The 24,854-nt window shown below is 39.0% G+C and overlaps 1 protein-coding gene across 1 annotated transcript in view; it reads left to right on the top strand.

Moving 5' to 3' along the window:
• The window catches only part of Xkr4 (XK related 4), a 375,247-nt gene that overhangs the window by 201,255 nt on the left and 149,138 nt on the right, over positions 1-24,854 (top strand). Inside the window, exon 2 of the mRNA XM_005085925.4 lies at positions 24,646-24,845. Coding sequence (XP_005085982.1) covers positions 24,646-24,845 — 200 coding nt within the window. The remainder of the gene's footprint in view (positions 1-24,645; positions 24,846-24,854) is intronic.

The raw sequence follows: 24,854 nt of genomic DNA, 5'->3' as shown, positions 1-24,854 counted from the left end.
GCTTCCCCTCAAAGCAGCAACAACAAAAAGAAGGTAGGATAATTTTGCAATGGAGCAGGAGGAAAAGGGGGAGGATGGCAAGAGGGAGAGGGAAAGACGATGGATTACAGTCTACTGAATTCGGAGGACCAACCCCCTCCCCATACAACAAGGGAGATTCCTATAACTTGGAGCATAGATTATTATTATTTTATCCAGTAAATGACAAGGAGGATGTGGTCAAGAAGAAAGGGTAGTTTCTTCTACAATGCCAGCTGCTTGGAGAACTGGCAAGTCATATGAAGGTCTCCACTGAAGGAGTGTCCTGATAGACCATTTTTGTTGTAGGCTCCAGGGAGAAGAAATTAGCAATGCTTGGGAGTGGCATTACTGGAGTAGGTGACATCATGGCATCTTTTCATCATGGAGCATCTTCAAGATTTTATGTGCACTTTCTGAATGCTCTAATGGGAGGGCATCCCATATTAGAACACTCTATCAACTGAACCTCGGAGTGGAGCTAGACAGAGACCTGTTTGAAGTGCCATGGACTGGTTTCATTAGCGATGAGCTTCAGCACTCATGTATGCCCAACTGTTGTGTAGTCAAAATGCAGCTGAGCTCCAAAGACACACAGATAAGGGATTAGGGCTCTAAGAGTCAAGAGTTGACAGTTCAGTGGTTCCAGAGGAATTCTTTGAAGCATGCACGTGTTTACATTTCCTATCCAGCCTTGGCCAGTGATGTAGAATAAACAGAGTTATGCCATGATGTCATCTATTCCGTGCAGGGACTTTCCAGAGAGGATTGTTTCAGGTGACTGCCTGTTAGGTTGTACCATTCACAACAGACAACTCGTTCTCACTGAGAAGAGCTTTTTAATCCTCAAAACCACATCTTATACTTGTGCCATGTCAGTACAGAAAACCCCAAAGATGTGCTTCACCAATAGTCTATAAAAAAAGTAGTATCCATTAAAGCCATGGTGTATCTAGATAAACCCTCCTTTCCCGAGTTTGTACTGGCACAGATTCATAAGCCTTGAAATGGAAAGCTGCCGGAAGCATACATGATAGGTGGCATTAGAAAACAGCCATGTTGATTCTGATTTAGAAGCGTGGCTCGCAGAGTTCACAGGGTTATGGAGGCTCATATTTCAGCTCACGCTCTTGACACCCTGTTCTTTCTTCTTTTCTTTGCTCTTTCCTCTGGCTGGTTGTACCCCACCTCTGCATAGCACTGTAAATCCCAATCCCTCCTTTCCTTTCATCCCTTACTCTGGTTTCACCCCACCAGTTCGCCACTTCAACCCTCAAATGCATTCAGTATGAGTCAGAGCCAGGGTGGTTTAGACTGAATTAAAAGGATGGAAGTGAAAAGGAAAGCTTGCACTCTTTGTTTCTAATGAATTTTCCCTAGTGCAAATTCAATATTCAATGTAAATTGCAGCCAAAAGGATTCTTAGGGGAATAACATGGATATCAGATTTTCAGAGAACTACTAAATGGAAAAGACTATCTGGCTGGAAAGCTTTTAATAAACATTTATTTCCTATGGCTTAAAAACTAAGGCTGGCAGAATAGTGGGTGAAATGTGGTAACATGTCATGGGAGGAGTACACCCCAGGGCTGATTAATCTTGTGGGTGTGCTTAAACACTCAGTTTCCTCCTTTACATGTGAGAGGCACTTGTTTGTTCAGTTGCTTCCATAACCAGGATCTCAAGGTAAGTGTTTCAGGAAGATGAGTTAGCAGTAGCTGGAATTCTCTGCATGGCTCATTGGCATCACCTGGGATTTTACTTGCTACGTGTTTGTTGCTTTACAATTTCCATCTTGAAACATCATTTGCACTGTATCTGTGGCTACAGGCATTACATATGTCCTGCCCCTTGTATGTACTTTCTTTGTGGGGTCATTTTTCCATCAGACAAAATGTCCTTGCAATTTCATTTACTGAGCCTGTCCTCCATCCAACATTTGCCAGGAGTGAAATCTTTTGTTAGTAAACTTTCCCTTTAACCTTGAGGTGAAAAAGACCCAAATGTATAACTGCCTAAACATTGGAAAACCTCAAGCAGAGTACTGTGGTGGCCAAGGGTTTTCCCAGGTCCCCTAGAGAGCTGAGGTGTAACTCTGTTGCTTCATCTGCTTACTGGTCAAGTTGGTCTGCAGTGTCTTAAGATAAAAAACCAAATCAGAACAAATATTCCAAAGTCATCCTTGGAAAAATACCTGTGACTTTGTGGTGTTGAGCTCTTAAACCCTAAAAGGAAATTGTTTCAGCATCATGAGGGTAGGACAGTGCCAAAGCAGAAGAGTATACCAACTCATTTCATTGTACCTCAGAAACTAATTTTGGTTTTCTCACTACAATTCACTCCCTAACTCTTATGTGTTGCTCATCAATCCTGCCTCTAAATTAGCAAAATAACTCAAAAAATAACCAAAACTCTTCTAATGACTGAGTCTGTATAAACAGCAGTCCTGCAAAACTGAAAAGAATGGCATGGGCCTCAAAATTTGATAATCTTTATCTTGCTCACTTAGGAAGAATTTTCTTCTCATTTTCTGGGCATTCTATCCAGATTGCCACTGATATGGCATCAAAACAATCACTTTATATTTAACTCATCTGAATTCTGCACTTAAATGTTTCTTTAATGACTGTTCACAGAACGTTGAAGAACCCCCCCCCCACACACACACACAGTCAGCCATAGTAACCTCATAGTCACTGACTCTGAGTTTGGAGTTTCAGTTTAAATTCTTTGAGGAAGAGCTTAGTGAATTAAAGTAACCCCATACTTCACTGTCAAAAGGAAACAAACAATTCAGGGTCCACAAGATGGTTCAGTGAGGAAAGAGTGAGGATACATTTGTCCGTTGGAGCCCACATGTGGCCACATTGTAAAACACTTGGTCATGCAAGAATACGAAAACCGTTTTTCATTCTGAATAACAGTGAATATATGATTTTCTTCAGATTATGTTTTATTTCCCCGAGATGAGTGTGAGGAAGATAGATAAAGTGACTCAGTAAAAATATAATTAAAGCATAATACTGTTCTTTGTATTATTTTGCCAAATAAGATTACTTGTTTATTTGATACTTCCCTAAGCATGTTGCTATTTAATGAAAAGGTACATGATAGCTAATATTTTTTCTTCCTGCTCTGCTCTCTGCTAACCATTGTTTTAATGCTTCTGTGTTCTTGTTTTGAATTTAATGACTTGTTTTGAATTGTTTGTAATACTGAATGTTTATCAGTGTTATCCTATAACCCTTTTAATATGAGTATATAAGTAAAAGAGCATTTAAAGAGTTTCAAACTAATCTGAAACTAAATTAGCCTATTCTTTGCCATTTTGTTTGAAGCATAACACATAACTGTCAACAGAAAAGGCAATCCTGAGATGAGTGAAGCCGGACGTACAATTATACATACCTCAAGCATCAGCAAGTAGCTGCTGTGGAATGCAGTTAAAGCAATCGAAATCTGAGAGCCTGAACTTCTCTGAAATCTAAAACTTTCTGAGTGACCACATGCTGTCATAAGCGGCGAGTTTCATAACTGGCCTCATGTGATATGTCACTGTCAAAAAACAAGCACACTCAAAATATCTATAAGGTTACCTTTCAAGCTGGGAGTAGTGCTCATGCTGATAATCTCAGCACTGGAGAGGTTAAAGTCAGGGGGATTTCTATGAGTTTAAGGCCAGCCTAGGCTACATAATGAATTTAAGACCAACCAGGACATAAGTGAGACTGTCTCAAAACAACAAAGTGGTTTTGTTTGGTAACAAAAATAAGTGTCTTTGGTTTATGTTTTTATGCACAAAACATAAATAAACTTTACATTTGAATCTTTAGGAGAGTTCCTATATATATGCAAATATTCTTAAATCTAGAACATAAATAACACCATCTCAAATATTCCCCATGAATTTTAGACAAGGGCTACATGCACTGTACTAAATACATATTATTCAACTTCAGAAAGTGAAGGAAACTTAGATTGTGCAAACAAAATGATTTGACCTAGTTGACTATTCTGTCCCCTTTATCACGTATGCCCCATTGTGAACCAGTGTACAGCCCCAAACCAAGGAGCAGGAAAATGTAATGACAAAGGATTTACATGGATGCCCTGTCAAGTGAGAAGCACCTCATTTGGGGTTTGCTCTTGCTATCTTAAAGTGTCCACTGAAGTCCTGCTTCACTGAGCATGATGCTGTTCTGGAGTGTTCGTTGCAAAGATGAACACAGACCTGTTACTGTCCTGAATCAACTTCTGGTGCAGACAGGAAGGCACACCCCAAGAAGGCTGCCTGAGGCAGCAGCAGGTGCCTCTTATCAAACATGACAAATTCAGTAGTAGGACAGAACAGATCCAAAGCAATGAAGAACATCTCAGGATAAAAATTTGGTTTCAAAATGAAAATTAATGTCTTAGGATTGGAACGTTCTGGCATAATACATTTTGTTGGAGCAAGAGATCGGGGATTCCTAGGAAATTGGTAAGTTGTCTGAGTTTTGTTCTTTTTTTCTTCTTTTTGTGCTAGCATGCTCTCTCTGAAACTAATTTTTTCCACATAAAACCATTAAAGTCATGGTGACATGGAATACTAGAGAAGGGGAGAGAGAAAACTGCTTTGGGAAGACTCATAATCAAGTTATATCAAAGGAACTCTTATATAATCTAGTTTTTCTCTGATATTTTTATAAGAACATTTCTAATCAAATTCATACTGAGGAGAAATGAACACTTCACTATTCCATATTCTTTGATGAATTTCCATTTCTATGAAAATCAAAAGTGCTATTTGAACATTAGCATAATATATAAAATGTAAGTATTCATTGTACACATTAGATATGTCACCCTTTTGACACAACCACTGTTAAACACCAAACAAGTCACATGCTAATGTCATTTGCCATGCTCCTCGTGGGCCATTCTCTTATAATAGTATGAGACAATATTTCTCCAGTTTATGTCCATTCCCGGGTATAAAATTGTAATATATGTCACCACTTTCCAAAGGAAGTTAAGTTGTGACTCCTTCCCCTAAAGAGCTTATAGACTGCTGGAGTGCATTACACTAAAATTCAAACTGTATAATATGCAAATTTTTCTTCATATCTGTGAATTCCATGTCAGCAAAGTCAACAAATTAGAAATATTTTAAAACAATATTCATCGACACTGGACATAGGCAGATGTCTTTACTGGTCATTATTCCCTAAAAAAATAATGAGTTGTAAAAGCATTTACACTGTGTTAGGTATCTGAACTACCTGGAGTTGATTTAAAAGTGTACAGGAGGATATTCACAAGTTTTATTCAAATACAATGTTATTTTATAGATGAGACTTCTGCATTCGTGAATTTGGGTATCTAACAGACACTCTGAAAAATACCCCCGTAGGAACACAGTACATACATAATACACACCACAAAAGTGCCAAAGGAAGAACTACTTTCATCTCTTCTGGTTTTATAATCCTAAGAAATATATATATATATATATATATATATTTTAGACCTAAAAATAATCACCTTGTTTTCCCAGATAAGCGGTGGTAGAGTTAAATTCCATGTCTTTATGGTTTCATGCTGTAGAACCTGTGCTTCCCAGCCAAGCAGGTTGGCTAGGAGGAGGTAGCACCCAATGATAGAGCAGAACAAAGATGCAGTCTAATGGGAGTCATTATATACACACCTCCACTCTCAGTTTCTTACTGAAAAGACGAAACTTGACTTCTCCCATCTCCACATTCATTTTAGCACTCATTCTCCTTGTGCCATCTACTACAGAATGCAAGGGCTTAATAGCCCAGTAGCCATGGCTTTCAATGGGTTCTATTGGGCTAGCCAGTCCAGAAAGCCTTATTTGTCACTGAAAACACAGTGGCTGAAAAGCTGTGCTTTTCCTGTGCTAAACAACAGATTTAACTGTCCATTCAAGCAACAAATAATTTCAGTTGGGGAAAAAGCCAAAATATTTGATTGTCTTCCTGAGCCTAAGAGGCACAAGGAGATTAAGTACACATCAAAAGAAACATGAAATGAGGGAGATGGCTGGCTGGGAAAGAGAGATTCAATGAAGGTTGGCAGGAACATGACACACAATGCATTCATACATGAATAAAGGTGAATAAAATTAAAAACATTAGAAAAACAAAAAAACATTCAGTGTCAACTGCTGAGGACTCAGAGTTGGTTATGATGAAGAACTATAAAAAAATAAGGTAACCACAATGTCCTTGACTGAAAGATACTATAGAAACAAGGTAGCCACAATGTCCTCGAATGAAAGAACTGTCTTCCCTTTTCTTTGTTACCCTCAAATACCTCATGATCTTTGCTTTCTAAGACACTCCTTCAGTGTCTTAGACACTGCAACTAACAGGTCTCCATCCTGTATGAACCCAACTCCTCAGGTGAACCAGAGCAAATGGACACCACTGAGTGCCAAAATGCTTCTATCAGAACAAACATATCTGGTAGAAATCAGGGCCACTGCCTCATGTGACTGCCAATTTTACTGGACACTACTGTAGTCTTTGATCAAGTCAACTCCATTAGCACAGGAACTGTGTCAGGACGAACACCTTGCTCTACAGATGAAAGGCATAATGGAATCCTTTGACTTCCCATTGAACTTTTTTTTCTGTCCTTTTTTTTATTTAAGGGCTGCATTTGGGATGCATGGCCTTGACTTCTGTGACACCACCGTGTCCCTTCTCACAATTCTGTCTTCCTTATAGTCTCATTCTTCTCCATCCACCCATCATAACTGTGGTTTTTATTATGTGTGTGAAGGTGAGGGCATGTGCAAATGAGGGCTGGTGCCTGGGAAGACTAGCAGGAAGTATCAAATCCCTAGATCTGGAGTTATGGGCAGTTATGAGCCGCCACATGGAGGTGCTGCCCACAGAGGTGCTTGGAACCAAGTTCAAGTCCTCTGTGAGAATAGCAAGGGCCTTTTTAACTGCTCATCCATCTCTGTCCCCAGACTTCTTAATTCTTTAATGTTGAAAAGATATTTTAATGACTATGTAGATAAAGTTCAATGATTCAATATATGTTTATGAATGTATCATTTGTTGTTATTGTTGTTGTTGTTGTGGTGGTGGTGGTGGTGGTGTGTGTGTGTGTGTGTGTGTGTGTGTGTGTGTGTGTAGAGGTAGAGGGGGTTCTATTGCTGTGATAAGGCATCATGACCAAAAACAGCTTGGGAAGAAAGGGCTTATTTTTTAGCTTTACAGTTCCACATCAGAGTCCATCACTGATAGAAATCAGAACAGGAACTCACACAGTAGAAACTGGGAGGCAGGAGCCGAGGCAGAGGCCATAGAGGAATGCTGCTTACTGGCTTGCTCCTCCTATCTTGCTCAGTTATTTGTTTTTCCTATACATTTTTGACCACCTTCCTAGAGTGACACCATTCAATATAGGCTGGGCCCTCCCAAGTCAATCATCAATCAAGCAGATGCCCTACAGAATTATTATAGGCCACTGTTATGAAGACATTCTTTTGGTAAAGATTCCTTCTCTCCAGATGATGTTACTTGTGTTAAGTCATTAATTACTATACTCATAGTCTTAAAATCTTTCTTACTTTTCAAATCCCATCTTGCTTTTCCCTACAGTAATAACTTTCTTAAAATTATTATTCTTATAATATTTATCACTTTGTATTGTATCACTGAGAAAAGCAATTGATTAGTTCATTTATCACTGTTTTTGAATTTTGTATAAATTAAATGCAAGCAATATAGAAAACCTGGGAAATTGCATTGACACAGTTGGGTATGTCTCTCATGCGGCACCACTTGGCTGTGTCTTCCTCTGTGAGCACTTCTCTTTCTCTTAACTCTCTTCAATCTATATTAAAATAGTTTTAATAATACTTCACTATCTGCTTAAAACTGGCAAGCACAGAAATGCTTTTTTTGCACTGAAGCCAGAAATCCTGCATTTGGCCTGAGTTCATATCCCTGAAGGATTAGAATATATACCCAGGTTACTAAGGTTGATGTAAACTTGTGTGTCTGTCCCTCACCACTGACACAACCATGTTCCAAGTATGTTTTTTCAATATGCTTTATTCATTCAATACTATATGTCCAAGTTTTAACCCCAGTAACTCCTTTATCCTCAATGTGTAGCAATCCTATGTGTATCTATTTTACTCTGATACACATTCTGTTCAAGCCATTCACTAGTTAAAGTACTAAGACCATGAGCATGCCTGCACTGTTTTTGTGCCTTGATCAATGAGATTATAAATCAAGTCTCAAGTATTTGAGGCACATTGTATTGATTCCACCACATGAGAATAAAAACATTACTGCAATTTGTGAGACAAGTTTGAAATAAGCTTTATGAAATATTGGCCAGGACCATGGACACTGGCCAGGTCCATACTTATTCATGACTGGATTTGTTGTGAGAGTGGGCTGTCACAGAGCTCATCCTAATGGTTAGTCTTATCTGCACAAACGTCTTTATTTCTACATCCCACAATGAAACAGCCCTTACTGGATGAGGTTGACAGATTTTGGACATCCTAGCTAGCCTCCAGAATCATATAACAAAGTAAGACTTTTGTTTTACAAATTACCTAGTCTTGGGAATTCTGTTATAGCAGCAAAAACAGATTAAGGCAGGAGATACAAGAGACGAGCAGGGGCATCATTAGCACCCTCATCTAAATAGAGCATTATGGCAGGGTGGTTGTACTGAACTTGTTAGGTTTCTCTCCCATCTAGAAAAAAAACAAAACATGTACAATTTTTTTTACAAATATCCATTTTGCTTTAAAGAAAGCAAAACAGAAATCCGTTTCTTGTTTCTAAGACCTCTTTCATACTGTCCCTGAATTAAGAGAATGAAGGAAAAGAGCTGTCCTTAGCAGAACCAATAATAAAGCATTGTGTTTAAGAGAGCGCTCCCTTCAATTTCTAACCAACAGTATCATCTATTCATTGCTGGAGGTAGCTGGGAGGTCATACTGAACTTTTGTGAGCTTCTCTAGTGCATCATAATTAAGGTTATTGTCAGTTTAAATAACCTTAAGGTTATATTTCACCAGAACCATTCTTCAACAAGACCTTGCAATCAAGTAGAACTATCTCCTTTAATAAAAAATAAATGTAGCAAAATTCCTTTTCAGTGATTGTGTTCATCTTAAATTAACATTCTTTAGACATAAAGAGCTATGTTTGACATAGGATTGTAGCAAATATGTGAGGGAAAACAAATATTTTCCATAATAACTTTGACTTCTGTGACATTTTAAATAGAGAAAAAGAAGTATGCCTGACCTTTGAGCCAGCAAAAATAGGATGCCAATTGCCAAAGTCATAGGGTTCCCAGCAGCAGAAAATGAGACACAGCTTTGCAATAGAAATGCAAGCATGGTGTGGCAATAGTATCATCCAAACCTTAGGAGAACATCCATTCCAGTTTCTGTCCATTGAACTTGTCACATGTAGGCTTCAGGTTGAAGCTTATCATTCCTTGGATGACACATACTGAAGGAGGAAAGAGCAATTCTTGTTGTCTCTAAGTGTCCCAAAAATGTCACCAGTAATTGAGCAATGTTTGCATAATGTCTTCAGCTTTCTCAATCGCCTTGAGATGTTTGATTTTCCCTCCCACATCCAGACATTAGAAAGTATCATGACTTCAGCCTCCTGAATGTTGCCAGCTGGATTCCCTTCAACCTAAAGTCTGTTCACAGAAGATGCCAAGAGCATCACCCAAGTTCCAAGCAAAGCCAGGACACATACTGTAGCACACTCAGCTGGATTTGCATTCTACACAAGGCCAGAGCCAGTCATTTTCCAAGGTTCCCCAGTCCTGTCTTACCCATCCCAAGCCTATCCTTACATTGTGAGTCATAGCAATGCTACACCACATCCTCCTCATTGAGATGGATGTCCATGGCCCCTCCCACCAACATGATCACTAGGAAAGAAATTATACTTCCTAGAAATATCAACACAAGACTTCTGTGACCAAGCTATATTCAAAAATCCCAGTGACTAATTCATGCTTGGCTTGCTCTTCATTTCAGGAGGTGTGTGTATAACTCAGCTTGCCTTTAGATGTTTAGTGGTTAAAGACCACGTTTTTCACCTAATAATCACATTCCTAAATATGTGATAAACTTGACTCAGAAATATAGCATACTATACTTTTTCACTTCTTTTTGTTGATTTATACCCGAGAAAAGTGAAAATATGTAGTCAGGTCATATTAAAATTTGAGGTGAGGAGAGAGAGAAAAAAAGGCAATGAAAGTGACAGGGACAATCGGATAGAGATGAGAGGGAATGAATTTACATATAGTGGTGACAGGGGCAGGAAAAAATGGGTAGATATAAGGGTGTGACTGTGAAATGTTTGCCTAATCCAAAACCATTAGTGAAATATATGAGGTGGAGGATTTCTCAAAGAAGTTGTTAGCTTTCCCTAGCTCTGTATCCCATGGTCCTCCTGGGAATAGGACAACAGTTTGTTTTGTTATTATTATTATTGCTATCATTATTATTATTATTGACAGAAAAGAGAGGTTGATTATCTCACTGTGTTGTGAGAAAGTCCAACAGGTGAGAACGGATGCCTCACTGCTGTGTGAAATATGAAACATCTTCCTTTTGCTATGAATAGCGTGTCTCTTGTTTTTTTCTCCCACCCTCACTTCTGGCAAACAAAGGTGAGCCTCAGAGCTGCACAGAACTTGACGTGCACTGTACGGTTCAGTGAGCTGAGCATTAAGTTTAAAAATGCAAAGGCAAACAGAAAAGGAAAGCCCCACAGATGTGAGAGATACTTTCACTTAAAAATGAAGAGGTATCTCATGTGCAAAGTGCTAATTGTACTCCCGATTTTTTAAAATTCGCATGTTTAACCTGGATGACTGCTGTTTTCCTTACTACCCCTCCCATAAAGCTCCTGAGAAGAACAAAGCTGCAGGTTCACTGACGGCAGACATCTTAGCCTGTGTCCCTACAAAGCAGGAGCCAGACAGAAGCAGAGATTTGGTTTACTTTGGGTGTTACAGAGAGTGGGAGTAGAGGAAAAGTGGGGAGGGAAAGTCGGCCCATAGCACACAGCCCACCTGGTCATTACCATGCAAAACTGGGGAGACACACAGCAGAGAGAGGGAAGAAAAGCTTCTGTCACCCCCGCTGGTCAGTTACTGGGTTAACATTTGGTTTCTAAGAAGTCCTCAAACAAAAGAGCAGAAGAGGCCACAGTGCCAAGGTACTGTAAGATTATACCCATGCAAGACTCGGCAAATGGCTGGATAGAAGATGGAGAGAGTACTGTAGGTTCTGGGAAGCATGATACAATACAGTGAAAAGTACCAAGAAGCTACACTCTGTGGTTTGACTTAGAAAAATCATCTTTGATTGTTATCGGGTTCCAAAGTTAAGACTCCTCAGATGATGCTTAAGGTTGTTCCAGATAAAGCTGAGCTATACATGGAGTGAGATGTCTCCCAAGCCACTACCTAGAAGATAAGTTGGTGTTAGGACCCACAACCCAGTTACAGCCTTGCTTGCCTGAAATCAACACTTGAGTGGTGCCTCTATCCTGTGTATCAGGTTTGGTGTGGGAGCAAGATAATCTGTACTTAAATATAATTTTAATGGAAGAAGGGCAAATTCCTGTTTTGGCAAGGGCAATACATGTTTTCCTGAACTGGCAACATAAGCTTCCAAGTTTAGTAGGACATGGATTTGGACTAGCTATATAGAGGTAGCATGGACTTCCTGCTTACCTTCATACATGACCTAACCTTCCCATGTTGATGGCTCCTCATAAATCAGAGGGACTGGATTACACCACCTCTATAATGCTTGAGAGGCCTGATAATTTCCCCCATCTATCTGTTAGACAGAACATCACCCTGGATTCCCAATGCTTGATCGTGTATGCTCATCTGGAAAGCTGAGTGACACAACAAACTTTGAGAATATCCAGGTCCACACTGCTGAGACGAGTTCCTGGGGCTTCCATCAGCAGGTAGTCTATGCCAAGTTGATGTCTAAGTCTGGGTGGTATGTTTTAAAATTTTAGCAAGTTTAATTTTAATATACTGGGCCACAGTGAAACAACAGAAGGATGTAGGCAGTCTTTGTTATTTATACAGCTTGCTAAAAATTGTGTGCTAGACAGTGAATTAAGAAAAGCTGCCCTGTAAATTTAAATTAATCTTACATTAATTTTAATATTTAACACATCACCATGAATCACTTTTCCAAAATATACAATAGAAGTTCAGGAAAAAACTTACCAGTGTTTTATAGCTTTTGCTATTATTCTTATTAATAAAAGTCATCCACTAAATCAAGTTATTTTCCTATATCATCTACAAAAAAATTCAAGCCTTAATTGATGTTGATGAATTGAATCCATAGTACAGTGACAAATGTAACACAAATGACAGGAACAGTTCAGACTACAACCTGAAAGACTTCATGTTCATAGCCCTTCTTTTTTGATTTTGTGAATCTAAAGAAAATCATTGAGGAGATATTACTTGATAATAATATGCATATAACATAAAAGGACAGAGAACTGTCAGGGAGGTCTGTATAGCGGAATACAAAGAAAAAGTAAAACCCTTTATATTCCGTTGTACATTCATGTAACTGTGATCAGTCGACAAAAGTATAATTTCCAATCTGCTTACATGGTGTATAGTGTTAAGTTGTTCTTAGCACTGTACATGTGTATATGAGCATGTGTGTACCTTTGAATTTCATAATTCAACCTTAAATTTTGATTATTAAATCAAGATTTAGACTAATTAGATAAACATGAAGGAGAAGGAAGGCCTGTGCAATTGTATTACTATTTTAAAGAGCTGACAACATAAGAGAGTGAAGACTAAATGCCACAAAGGTGAGTCAAGCCAATTCCTGCTGCACTAGCTCCTGCTCATCAATGGGCAGTGTTACTCTCTGGTGCTGGGGAGCTCCATGGATGTCCCAGAATCCTCAGCAGTTACCCACAATGGATCAGAGTCATGTTTCACAAGTAAGCCTCTTTGTTACCCATTACTTAGAAATCATCAAGAATCAAGACTTTTTACATTCACTGAGTGAATAAAATAGAAACTTCAGAATGGAATGGATAGCAGTTGGGTAATCTTGAGTTAACCTAGAGGGAGGTTCTTGGGCCTTATGTGAATGGAACCATCTCTCAGGAGAACTGTGAGCATGCAGAACCCAGGGAAAGTATTCTGTATGAATGACACCAGCATCTCAATGCAATGAGAAACCACTGACAGTAGACCTGATACTAGAGACTCTGAAGAATCAAAATACAATTTGCAGTGACAATGTCAAAGAGAACACTGTGTCCAAAGGGAGAAAGTACACCATTTTGTGCTTCTGGAAGTCTATAATTAATTATTATAAAAATTTGTGTACAAGACATCTATTTGAAGGTCATTTTATGAAAAGAAGCATGGAGAAAAGCAATGACAGCGCCGTGAGCAGTTAGAACTTAAGACCCTTGGGTACTCTCAGTGCTATTAGCTAATATTTATCAGAGTCATATCATCTGATGGATGGAGCAATAGTCTGACCATTTCTGTGAGCCTGTTGAAGAGTGTTGTGCCCTGGGCATCAACTCAAACTCCTTTCAGGATGCCTTGCATATAGACTCACACAAAATTCTCAGAATATGAATATGAAGGGGCCATGAGCCAGGCACCAGTATCTCAGTACTTGCCAGGAAGAAACCCTTCGATTCTCAATTTCCTTTCTTCATTTTCTAATTATGGTACTGTCCTGACACAACTGATTACTTTAAAAAGATTTTTCTCAGGCTAGCAATTTTACCAGCATACCCAGGGAAAGGTAGGCAAAACACCATCTTTGTTTAGATGCTGTAGAAAGTTTACCAAGTTGATATAATTTGAATCACAAAACATTCCAAGCTTGAAAATCTAGTATCTTCATGGGTAGATAGCTAACCTCCACTCGTGGCCTTGACATGTAGTATACCAATATCTATACTTCTCCAAGAAAAGCTGGATCTCCTGTTCATAGGAGATACCTGATGTGTTTGGGCATGATGCTTTTAGTAGTTGTATGAGTCAGGATGCTCTAGATGAACAGAATCTCTGGAATATATATATATATATACATACATATATATATACATACATATATATATATATGAGTTGATTAAGTCAGTTTACATTAAAACGGCACAACAGCTGACTAAGAACGTAGCAGCTAATCATTCCACCAGGATGGTTGTCTCAATCTTTGGAGCAGTCCTTCAGGAGCTGTCCCTCACTGAGAAGGCTGACAATCAGGTCATACAAGCCTGGGTGCCTCAGCGGTCTCAATCTGTCACTGAAAACCTGGAAGTTCCCACTGATCTTTATTCTAGGATAGACATCTGGAAACTCTGGTTCTGACACAATTAATGGAATTAGCTGCAGCTGCAACAAGGAAAATAAACTCTGAAGCTAGGAAGGTCAAACATGCAACAGTAATCGCCCTCCATCATTCCTCTACCAGAAGGTGCTGCCCACAAATGTGGTGGATCATCTTCCTTCAATTGAGGTAATCAGTTCACTTCTTCAGATGAGGCTTCCTACTCAAGTGATTCTAATTTGTGGCAAGTTAACATTAAAAATTAGCCACAATAGTAAAGCTCTCTTAGTTGGTGACACAAACCCATCAAATTTATTTAGGGTAGAAATAGAAATATGACTGCTTGGTCTTGTATTAAAGTTTTAAGTGCTGCAATGCCCAAACACTGCCCCTTAGATTAGGCCTCCATTCAAACTCCTAAATCCAAATGCTCACTCCAAGTATCTGCTCCAGTACTTAAGAGACATTGCAAGTGTAAAGGTCTAGAGCTGTCACTTGCTAACACTCATCTAAACAGTCTCAGCTAATGGTATTTCATTTTCCAGCATGTCAGAACAAACTTTAGAGACCCAACATGGCCTCTTCCCCATGCTGCTACCATGGCCTCTTCCTCACAGTACTATCCAGGAGCAAATAGCACTTAGCACATGTCATGATACCACAGCATTTTCTTGAACTCCACATTTGCTTTCCTTTATGTGTTTTCCAAACAACTTCTGCAGGCTTTCCTGAAATGATGAGCCTGTCATGTCTCTTATCTTTCAAATTGTGAAACTGTTTCACTTGTGTTCTGAGATGAAACTTTTCCTAGGGAGATGCTACACACATGTCTAGTTACACTAGATAAAGTACAGACAACACCAAAGTCCAGCTTGGTGAACCAGTGAGTTTTGTTGGGGTTACTTACAGAAATATGGGTGAGGGATACTTACATGAGCAGAAATAACTCAGTCAACTGCATCACCAAAGTCCACCTCAGCACAGGTAATAGCTCACAAAAACTGGGAGCCTGGAATATACTGTGCAGCCTGCAGGTAGCCCAACAGGTTGAAGAGCCTGTTCTAAGTGATTCAGTTGGTCTATACCTCTTCCAGGCATCTCAACCAGGCTCCCTGCCTTGAGGCACCTGGTCTGATCTCAGGCTTTTCTTTGTTTACCTTCTGTCTTAAGGAGCTTCCCTACAGGAAGACCTGCTTCTGGTGTAGCGTATCTACTCCTTATCCTCTGCCTAGCATGCTCTGCTCAGGTTTCAAATGGAGAGGACTTGCTTCCCAGCTTCTAGATTTCAACAAAGACTAAATCTTTCCATTGAATTTCCCCAGCTCCACATCTAAACCAGAAAGTACCTCAACACTCCTTGCCCTACTCCTGACTTATTTCATCCTAGGCATTTAGATTATTTCTACCTCAGACTGATAGAGCTGATACTGTCTGCATGAGCTCTCCACCAAGCCTCAGACTGCTGCCTCTCCTTGGTGTGATTGGAGAATAAATCTCAGATGGCAGGGCTGGAATAAAGGCATAAATTCTGTTAATCTTTTAGACTAATTTACTCTTGTGTGCCATGAACTCACAAAGATACATCCTGAGTCCTGAGATTAAAGGTATGTGCCACTATTGCCTACCTTCTATAGCTAACTAGTGTGGCTGACTTTGCATTCTAATACGTCAGACAATCTTTATTATATCATAAATAATATACCACCATACTTGTCTTCCCCCTAACAAACAAGAACATGTTTCATGTGCTAAAAGAATGCCAATATTCCAGTATTTGTTTCAGTAAATGCTACTAAAGAATGAATAAATAAAAAAATACAGGACTTTTATTTTTAGGGACACCTCCTAGCAGGGGGTGGAAATCTTTATAGTAACTACTGTTGTAGGAAACCACCAAGGCTCTGAGTTTTTCCTGCAAAGACTAGAAATTGTAGTGTTTAGCTTGGGGAACCATCCAAACCCTGCTATGATTAACACATTGCTTTTCACAGTCCATTTGTCAAATTCCTACAACCATTTTTAGTCTGACAGTTTTCTCTGGAGTATTACAACAGTTGAGAACACAGGCTGATCCACAAATATTATCAGAAAATAACTATGGGTTAAACTTTATGCCATGTTATGTAGAGATATTTCCAGGAAAATTCCAGGTATAAGGCAAGCAGGCTAAGTGAAAAGTCAGTACAATGAGTGTGTGCTTCCTTTCTAATGAATTAACATCACATCTCACAAACTCATACCTCAGAGTTGCAAGGAAAAGTATCAGCTCCTGACCCCCAAGACCCAGTTCTCAGTACAAAGGAGATTTATTTGATTCCAGAGTTATAGAGGGCAGGGGATAAGAAACAAGGAATAAGAGACAAGAGCAGAGAAAGAGAAAGGAACCAGGGAAAGGGGGCCAGGATATTTGACATGTGGGGTGGGGGGAAGACAAAGGACTGCCACTGGAGAGAGAGGAGACAGACACGGCACATGGCAGTTTATAACAGTACGAGGGGAAACCCTGTGTTAGAATGAGGTGCTCAATTTTAACTGGGTATGTTAGTTAGGTTAGCCAAAAGGGACTTTTGATTGCTGGACTATAACACTTTGATAGCTGCACCTTGGCAGTCAGCCTCAGGAGGAAAAAATAGCCAGTTAAGGGAACAGACCTTCAGGAATGTCATCTAATGGTTTTTACAGAGGCAGAGGGAATAGGGGAGAAGAGCAAGACCTGCCAGAGCCAAGCTCACCATGCTTGAACTGACCAGAGTCCCTTCAAGAGTGTTTCAGTGAGTCTTGGAGATTAGGCAATCAGAGGAGACCTATGGTAAACTCCAGACTAAGCCAATCATTAAGAGCTTGGAGAAGAAAGAAACTTCTTCTTCCTTTTGCATTTTGCTTCTCAGGGGATGGCTGATGACCTCCATGGGCAATAAACTCCGCTAGGCTCCTAATATACCAACGGAGAGCACGATGCTCACAAGCTACCACTTCTGGTCACAAGCAATCAGTTACTTCGACCCGTCTGCTCCGACTCAGGGGTCCTTTCTCCTTGTCTTTTAGCAGCACTATATTTATATTGTCTAGCTCTGCTGTGATTTTGAAAAGAAACAGTTTTAATTTCTTCTCCAAAGATGAATGAGTGAATACATACTTATTAAAATTAAACTTCAATTCCAATGGAAGTTAAAAAGCCTCATTAAAAAATTATTGCCCGCCGGGCGTTGGTGGCACACGCCTTTAATCTCAGCACTGGGGAGGCAGAGGCAGGCAGATCTCTGTAAGTTCGAGACCAGCCTGGACTACCAAGCGAGTTCCAGGACAGCCTCCAAAGCCACAGAGAAACCCTGTCTCGAAAAACCAAAAAAAAAAAAAATCATTGCCCTTGGACCTAAGTAGCTTGAACCATTCAAGCAAGATCTGGCACATTCAAAATAGTATGGATGTAGACACCCTCAAATTTTAAGCAGCTGCAAGTTGGCTCTTTGCTGGCAAAATCAAGCCTATGATATTCATCTTCTTGCAGAACCCATACAAGGCACCAGGACCTTTTGACATATAGAAGCCCATGTTTTCTACCCTTCCCATCCCTCCTGCCTACTTGTTCAAATGTAGATGTGGTGAGTCGGGTGCCCCAGGACTACTGGTTTTCAGTTATGTTTAAAAATGATACATGCCATAGGTCTGCTAACATCAAGTGCTATGGAGCTATTGGAGAAACAAAATCTTAATTTTTTAAAAGAAGAAAGCATTGTATATAATTGGAAAGAGAGAAACATACAGACTGAGACAGACAGACATATAGAGATAGAGACAGTGACAAAGACAGATAGAGAAAGAGACAGAGACAGAGACAGACACACAGACAGTCTTTTCTGGTTGTCATAAGATCTGTCAAACCAGGCTTAGAACAAAGGCTCTGATTATATCCTGAATAAATATCAATAGCCTCATTTTTAAAGTACAGCTAAGCATTTCTGCCAATGAACACAACTGTTTGAGGGCTTTGATTACAGCAGCTACCATGCCAATATCAAACAACAGTCACTGTTGTATTTGTTTCAGGATTCTATTTTCAGTTTTAACACATATTTTCTTTTAAAATATCATTGCAAAGAAGTACTTTAGAAAAAAAGAGTGACTTTGGAATGGACATGGTGGTATACATTTACAGCCACAACATGTGGAAAGTGAAGACAGGTGAACTTCAAATCTGGGGCAGCTTGGGCTACATACCAGGAACTTTACTCAGTAATAAAAATGATAATAAATGCTGTTTATTATCAGAGATATAGCTAAAATCATTATGAAGCATCATGTGTGGATGTAGAACCTCCCTTCCACATTCAGGAATTTCTTCAGCTAGCTCAGTTAGATTTTCCAAGCTGTCCCACACAGGGTAATCACACTGCCCATTACAAGAGAAATTACTTATCAGAGAAAAATCTTCATTATTTTTGCCTCTAAGTTCTGGGAATTTATGAAAGGGAACTATTTTTATAACTGGTATCTTTATGTAGGAAGTACGCCTGAAAATCAAACAAAACAAAAATAGCCTTATACCATAGATGAATTGTATTTCCACAAAATACATTTGAAATCAATAAAAATAATCTCTATTAAATACAAACTGCCTGTATTGTACAAGCAGACAAGGGTGCACACCATGCAACATAGCCTTCATCAGATCTGTGTTCTTCTTTGAAACCCAAATTAATTCTAACTATTTTTCTATCTGGTGGGAGAGAAAGGAGACTGAAATACAGCCTGGGGTGGGCTGTATGCAGAGCGAGCCAAAGCTTGGGGACTTGGAGAAGCACTGTAGCCCTCTTGGAGAGAAAACATGGCTAGTGCAGAGAGGAAACAGTTGTCAGGGTCAAGGATTTCCAGGAAGATCCTGAAGCTCTCTCCCTGTCTCCACACTGAATATTCACAGCCTGCCCTCTGAGAAGGACACTGCAAACTGCTAATTATTTGGGGAGAGTTTTTGTGCTGCTGATGAAAGGTGGAGCAGTCAGGCATTGTGACAATGGCAACATAGAAGGAGATAGTGTCAGGAGCCTAGGTGTGAGTCAGAGCTCCTTGTATACAGTGTGGTTGTGCCTTAGGATGCCAGTGCAGAACTTGCTGTGGTAGCAAATTATTGCACAGGTTGTACAGTTCTCATTAACATACCTCTACTCAGTAAAGTCTGTAGTCAGACGACAGAAGAAAGTAGCACTTTCTGAGATTGCTGTCTATTAGTGTTGTATATCTAAGCCTTCTTTGACCAGATTTTACTCTATTTTGCAGGCAACAAAAATAACACCCGCTAGCAGCTAAGTTACTTAATGTGCCACAAGTTAGTGAAAGAATTCAGGCTTAGCATGTATATGCCTAATATATTTAGAGCTATTCCTGATTCAATTATGCATATATCAGAATCTAATAGGACACGTGATCAAATCTTATATAAGGGCCACCTGAAACATGAGTTATATATGTATTATACTCAATCTCATGAAATTTTAAATGAATCACATATTATCTATGTAATGCTTCACAAACCAAATGCTTGGGGAAAACCCACTCCCCCAGCTTGTCACATTTGTTGTATTGTGTTTCAGTCTGAAGTTTTACCAGTAATGGAGACTCAATTTAGAAACGTGTTGTACTACGTAATCTCTCTACCAATGAGCTATACTCCAACTCTCTTTTTAAAACTGTATTTTCTGAGAAAGGATCTACTAAGTTGCCCAGGGTAATTTAAACTTACTCTGTAGTGAAGGTCAGAGTTAAAGTTGTGATACTGCTACCTCAGTCTCTTGAGTAGACTAGAAGGTTATGGACCTTTGACACCATACTTCGCTCCATTGTGCTTTTTTTCCACTTGAAAATTGTTGATCAAAAGGAGCTAGGAGTTTCAATGCAGTTTCTATTTTCAGAATGCCCAGCGATTTGATGTTATCTGTGTTGTGGTAGGAGTAGGTTACATACTCATGTCTTTATTAGTGTATTTGTGGAAACATCTTCAACAATTAGGAAAGTGAAATATTGCTGGTTTGAGATTATGTTGAGAAAACTGGTGCAGAATGGCTGATGGTCTTTGATAGTGTAATAAAACTTACACCTTCCATTAACATGCTTCCCTTGGAATAAATAATGATAGCTACCCAGTTGGAGAAAGACCGAGTCCTACTCTAAGAAAGGCAAATGCTGTGTCCATGACTGTCCTTCCAAAGATGTAGATGACACAGTTATAATTCAAAGAGGGCTTTTGAGGAGCATTTTCAGTGGCAGTGACGAAAGACCCATGCTGATTAATCTACCCTTAGGTTCAAAAGGAATTCATCCTTGATGGCAAAGCTTTCAAACTTTGTTCCTGCTTAAATGGTGCTCTTTGGTAATTATGCCAAGCAAATTATAGCCATAAGTATGATTCTTGTGAGTCCATCCTGCCGTACTATGAGTATCAGAAAAGAAATGAGGCTTCCATTACTACGACTGTCCCTGGCCAACACTATCCTCTAGGATGTATGTTCTTTAACCAACAGGGATTCAGAAGTTTATTCTCAAAAAGTAAACATAGTGAGCTCCCTTTCTTCACCTGACATGAAGCTCAACTTAGATTATCAACTTATTAAAAAAACCTAGAGCCTCCTGTTTCTCTGTAGGATGGTAGGTGAAAAGCTCTCCCCTTTGGAAGAGCATCCAAAGGATACACCCTGACAGAAACACTGTTAGACTCCATGGTTGAATAAATATGACCACAAACAAAATTTCTAGTCAGGAGCAGAAACAAACAAATCACCTTTTCCTTTTAATGAGTCATATACATATATAATAGAAATGTGTATATATGTATTTTTATCTGTCTATATAGCTATAACATCCATAATATGTTGATGCCCATAGAAGTTTCACCATGAGTTTCTTCATTCTAGAAGACTGCTTGTCCTTTTGGGCCACACACCTGGAAAATAAATGAGGAAGAAGTGTGAAACCCCATATCATCTATCCTTCACAATAATTTTGAGGGAGGTACCATATTTGCTAATTTCATCTATAGAAACTCCAAGTCAGAGTATAGGACACATAGAATCCAAGAAGAATAAATACTTTTCCAGTGGGATCATGCTAATAAAGATGTCACAGAAACAAGGGTTTTGTATGTTTGTTTGTTTATTTCAAATGTACAAAGGCTATTTTCTAAACACTGGCCATTATCCATCTTTATCTCCTGCCATAAATGTATAGTTATAATGTAATCTGCTGCATCTCAGTTGACCAGATTACTGAAAAATGGTGATGATAGTGATTATAGATGGTAGATTAAATAAGTACACTGATGGCAGATAGATAAGTAAATGGTAGGTATGTAGGTATAGATAGGTAGATAGTAGATGAATGAGCAGAGTAGATATATAGACAGACAGATAGATGCTTACATGTGACACCAGTGAAAAGATAGGAGATCGAAACAGAGCTATGACTGTCTACTGGATTTAGAAAACCTGAGATAAGGTGGCTCTCACATATCCTTAAGTCGCATGATGACATGAGTATAACTGAAGATAACTGATAAGAAAATGCAAAGCTTATGGTATCTTTGCTGTTCTCCAATTAACTCCTGAAAGAGACAGACTTATTCTAAATGAATCTGACATTACTGACTGCTCAGAAGATAATTTATACAGATAATCTCATCTTCTTTTTAAAGATTTCAGTATCCTTTATAAATTACACAATGGAAATGTCAGGCTAAGACAACATATCATTCTTTCAGAGTCCTGGAACTGCTATCACAATCCAAATTCTATCTAGATCTAAAATTCTTTACCTTGACACTTATTTTCTCTCAGTTATAACAACAAAAGCATGTAGAAGACAGGAAAATATAATGAATCATATCTGTGTCTGATATGTGGTAAATTTCAGAATTACTAAAGCCAGATGGACATGATAAACGATTACAGTCTTGGCATCAGAATACCTGGGATCTTGGTCCCTTCTTCATTTCTCAATCCTGTAGCCCTGGCAACTGATCCCTAAATCCCTCTAGCTTATCCATCCCATGATTCTAGGCTATAATGTTGCAGTAAAAATATGAAGTGGGGATTGTTATGATTTAGTTACCATGGTCCATATAAGAAGCCATGTTGGGGATTGGCACTTTAAAAACTCATGTCAGTAATGAAAATGATCTGTGGGGAAACCCTAGAGACACAAGTACAAAGAGAAATAGGCATATTCAAATGATAAATCTCAGGAAGACTAGAAAAGTTCCTGCAGATTTAACCAACATTGCTTCCAAAATGGAGGAAATCACATCTGAGCTGAATGTGTACACACCTTTCTTGATACTTCTCATTTGCTTTATATTAAATGTTATGAGTAATCAGGAGATTATATCCAGATAGGGGAGGATGTGCACAGGATTTCTGTAAGGGATTTGAACATCTGAAGATTTGGGTATCTGAAGGGAGTCCTGGGACCTGTACCCCTAAGGTACAATGAGTGAACAGACTGTTTTGATTCACACCCTGTTGGGCACTTGAACTTCAATCCCTCTTGTTCTATAAGTGATTTCATATTGTATATTTTTGTAACCAATTTTTAGTGAAATTCTTATGCATATTCTTCACCTGTAGTTACTTTTAAATATAAAGAGCACAGGTATATCACTAGCTTTGTACTTCACATGACCTCCTCTGCTCCTGTCTCCTAGTGGAAGACTTTTGGCTGTAATAGACAAGAAATTATTGAGGAATATTTTTTATTTCACTCTTTTGTAGACTAGACACATCAAGTAGTATATTGTAAAGACTCATGTATTTAAAAACTTCCTATCCAGAATGGAATTTGACACCTACCACAGTGTAGATATAAGCCTTAAGGATATTATAGTAATTGAAATAAACAAGTCAATGGACAGATAATGTACAGTCAAACTTAAATAATTAGGAGAAAGATATTCACAGAGACAGAAAGGAGACTGGAAGTTTCCAAAGGCCAGGGGCCATGGAGAATGGAGTCAGGGTAGGAGCGGTTTGTGAATCAGAATAGGGACTCACAAACAGCTTTGTGAGAGGAAAGGACTTCTGCAGATGGAGGCGAGTGTACAATATTAATGTACCAATGTTGAGCTGTTCACAGAAAATAGGTAATTTACTACACTTGATGTTATTTATCCTAGCACACTAAATACAATCTAGGAAAACTACCTAAGACATGTTATAATTTTCCTCACTCTCCTTGGTTTTAAAGTATTTGGATTCTATATGTGTGTTGTTGGAAGGCTTCATTTTATGTCTCATACTTGTGAAACTCCAATACACCAAATACGTGTTTTCTTCTCTAGAAGAATCCTATCAATAATATTAGGTTTACTGTGAGTTCAAAGTGGTAGGAAAATCATGTTTTCTTGTTTCAGGAGTCCCAGTCCTTGAAGACCACAGACCATGAAGCTGATTGTAGCCTTTAAACTCATGGCAACAAAATGTCATGAATATTCATGATTTTCTCCCAATGGGACCCAGAAATAAAATAACTCGGGGAGCCTTCTGTGGGAATTCAAAGACAATTGCAATGACATTGTGCATTTATTTATTTATTTATTTGGTCCCTCAAAATGCAAAAGTTGTCCATGAAGTCTTTAGGACACACCCCAGCTCAGATGCCTTTCCACTGCAAGAACCACTTGCATCTTCTCCCAGTTGGGGTCCTCCAATAGTTCAGTCCAATGCCTGTGCTTCTTCTAGTACCTATTGCCTTCTATTTCCCAAGCAGTTACCAATGGTGATAAAATGAAAATCAGATTCCTTTCCTTTCTATCCAAAATTCTCCAACAGGTCTATATTTCCTCAGGTGGGGGGGTACAAAATATTAGATGCTCCTTGTGTTCAGTACGAACTCACTGAGTGAATAAAGTATATAAGAGTACATAAATAAAAGACACTTTACTCTCTGGTAGTTAATGTTCTGGAGTACATTACTAACATAGCAGTAAATAAATGCAAAAGTATTCTTTTCCTCTGCTCAAACTATGAATAAAAACAGTTGGCATAAACCTCCCACCTTTATATTGCAATTCAGTGTGATGGCTGAGACTTACAGAACTGTGATCTCCAAACTGAGCTGTGAGACTGTGGGTGCTCTAATAGTGACCAAGTTCCTCATTCTATGAACATGCTTGAATATGCTGACTTGTACCAAAGGAAAATGACTTAGGAGTTGGAATTTCAAGATGTCACTCATCTCTATCCTCTTTCTGTGTTTCCTCTCAGGTATTTGCACACAATATACTTAGGTATTCGAAGTCGGCAGAGCGGGGAGAGTGGCAGGTGGCGGTTTTACTGGAGGATGGTGTACGAGTATGCGGATGTGAGCATGCTGCACCTGCTAGCCACCTTTCTGGAAAGTGCTCCACAGTTGGTCCTGCAGCTCTGCATTATTGTACAGACCCACAGCTTACAGGCCCTCCAAGGTAAGTATT

This window comes from Mesocricetus auratus, unplaced genomic scaffold (genome assembly GCF_017639785.1).
Source record: "Mesocricetus auratus isolate SY011 unplaced genomic scaffold, BCM_Maur_2.0 Super-Scaffold_6730, whole genome shotgun sequence".
NCBI lineage: Eukaryota > Metazoa > Chordata > Mammalia > Rodentia > Cricetidae > Mesocricetus > Mesocricetus auratus.
This window is presented reverse-complemented; position numbering and strand designations above follow the sequence as displayed.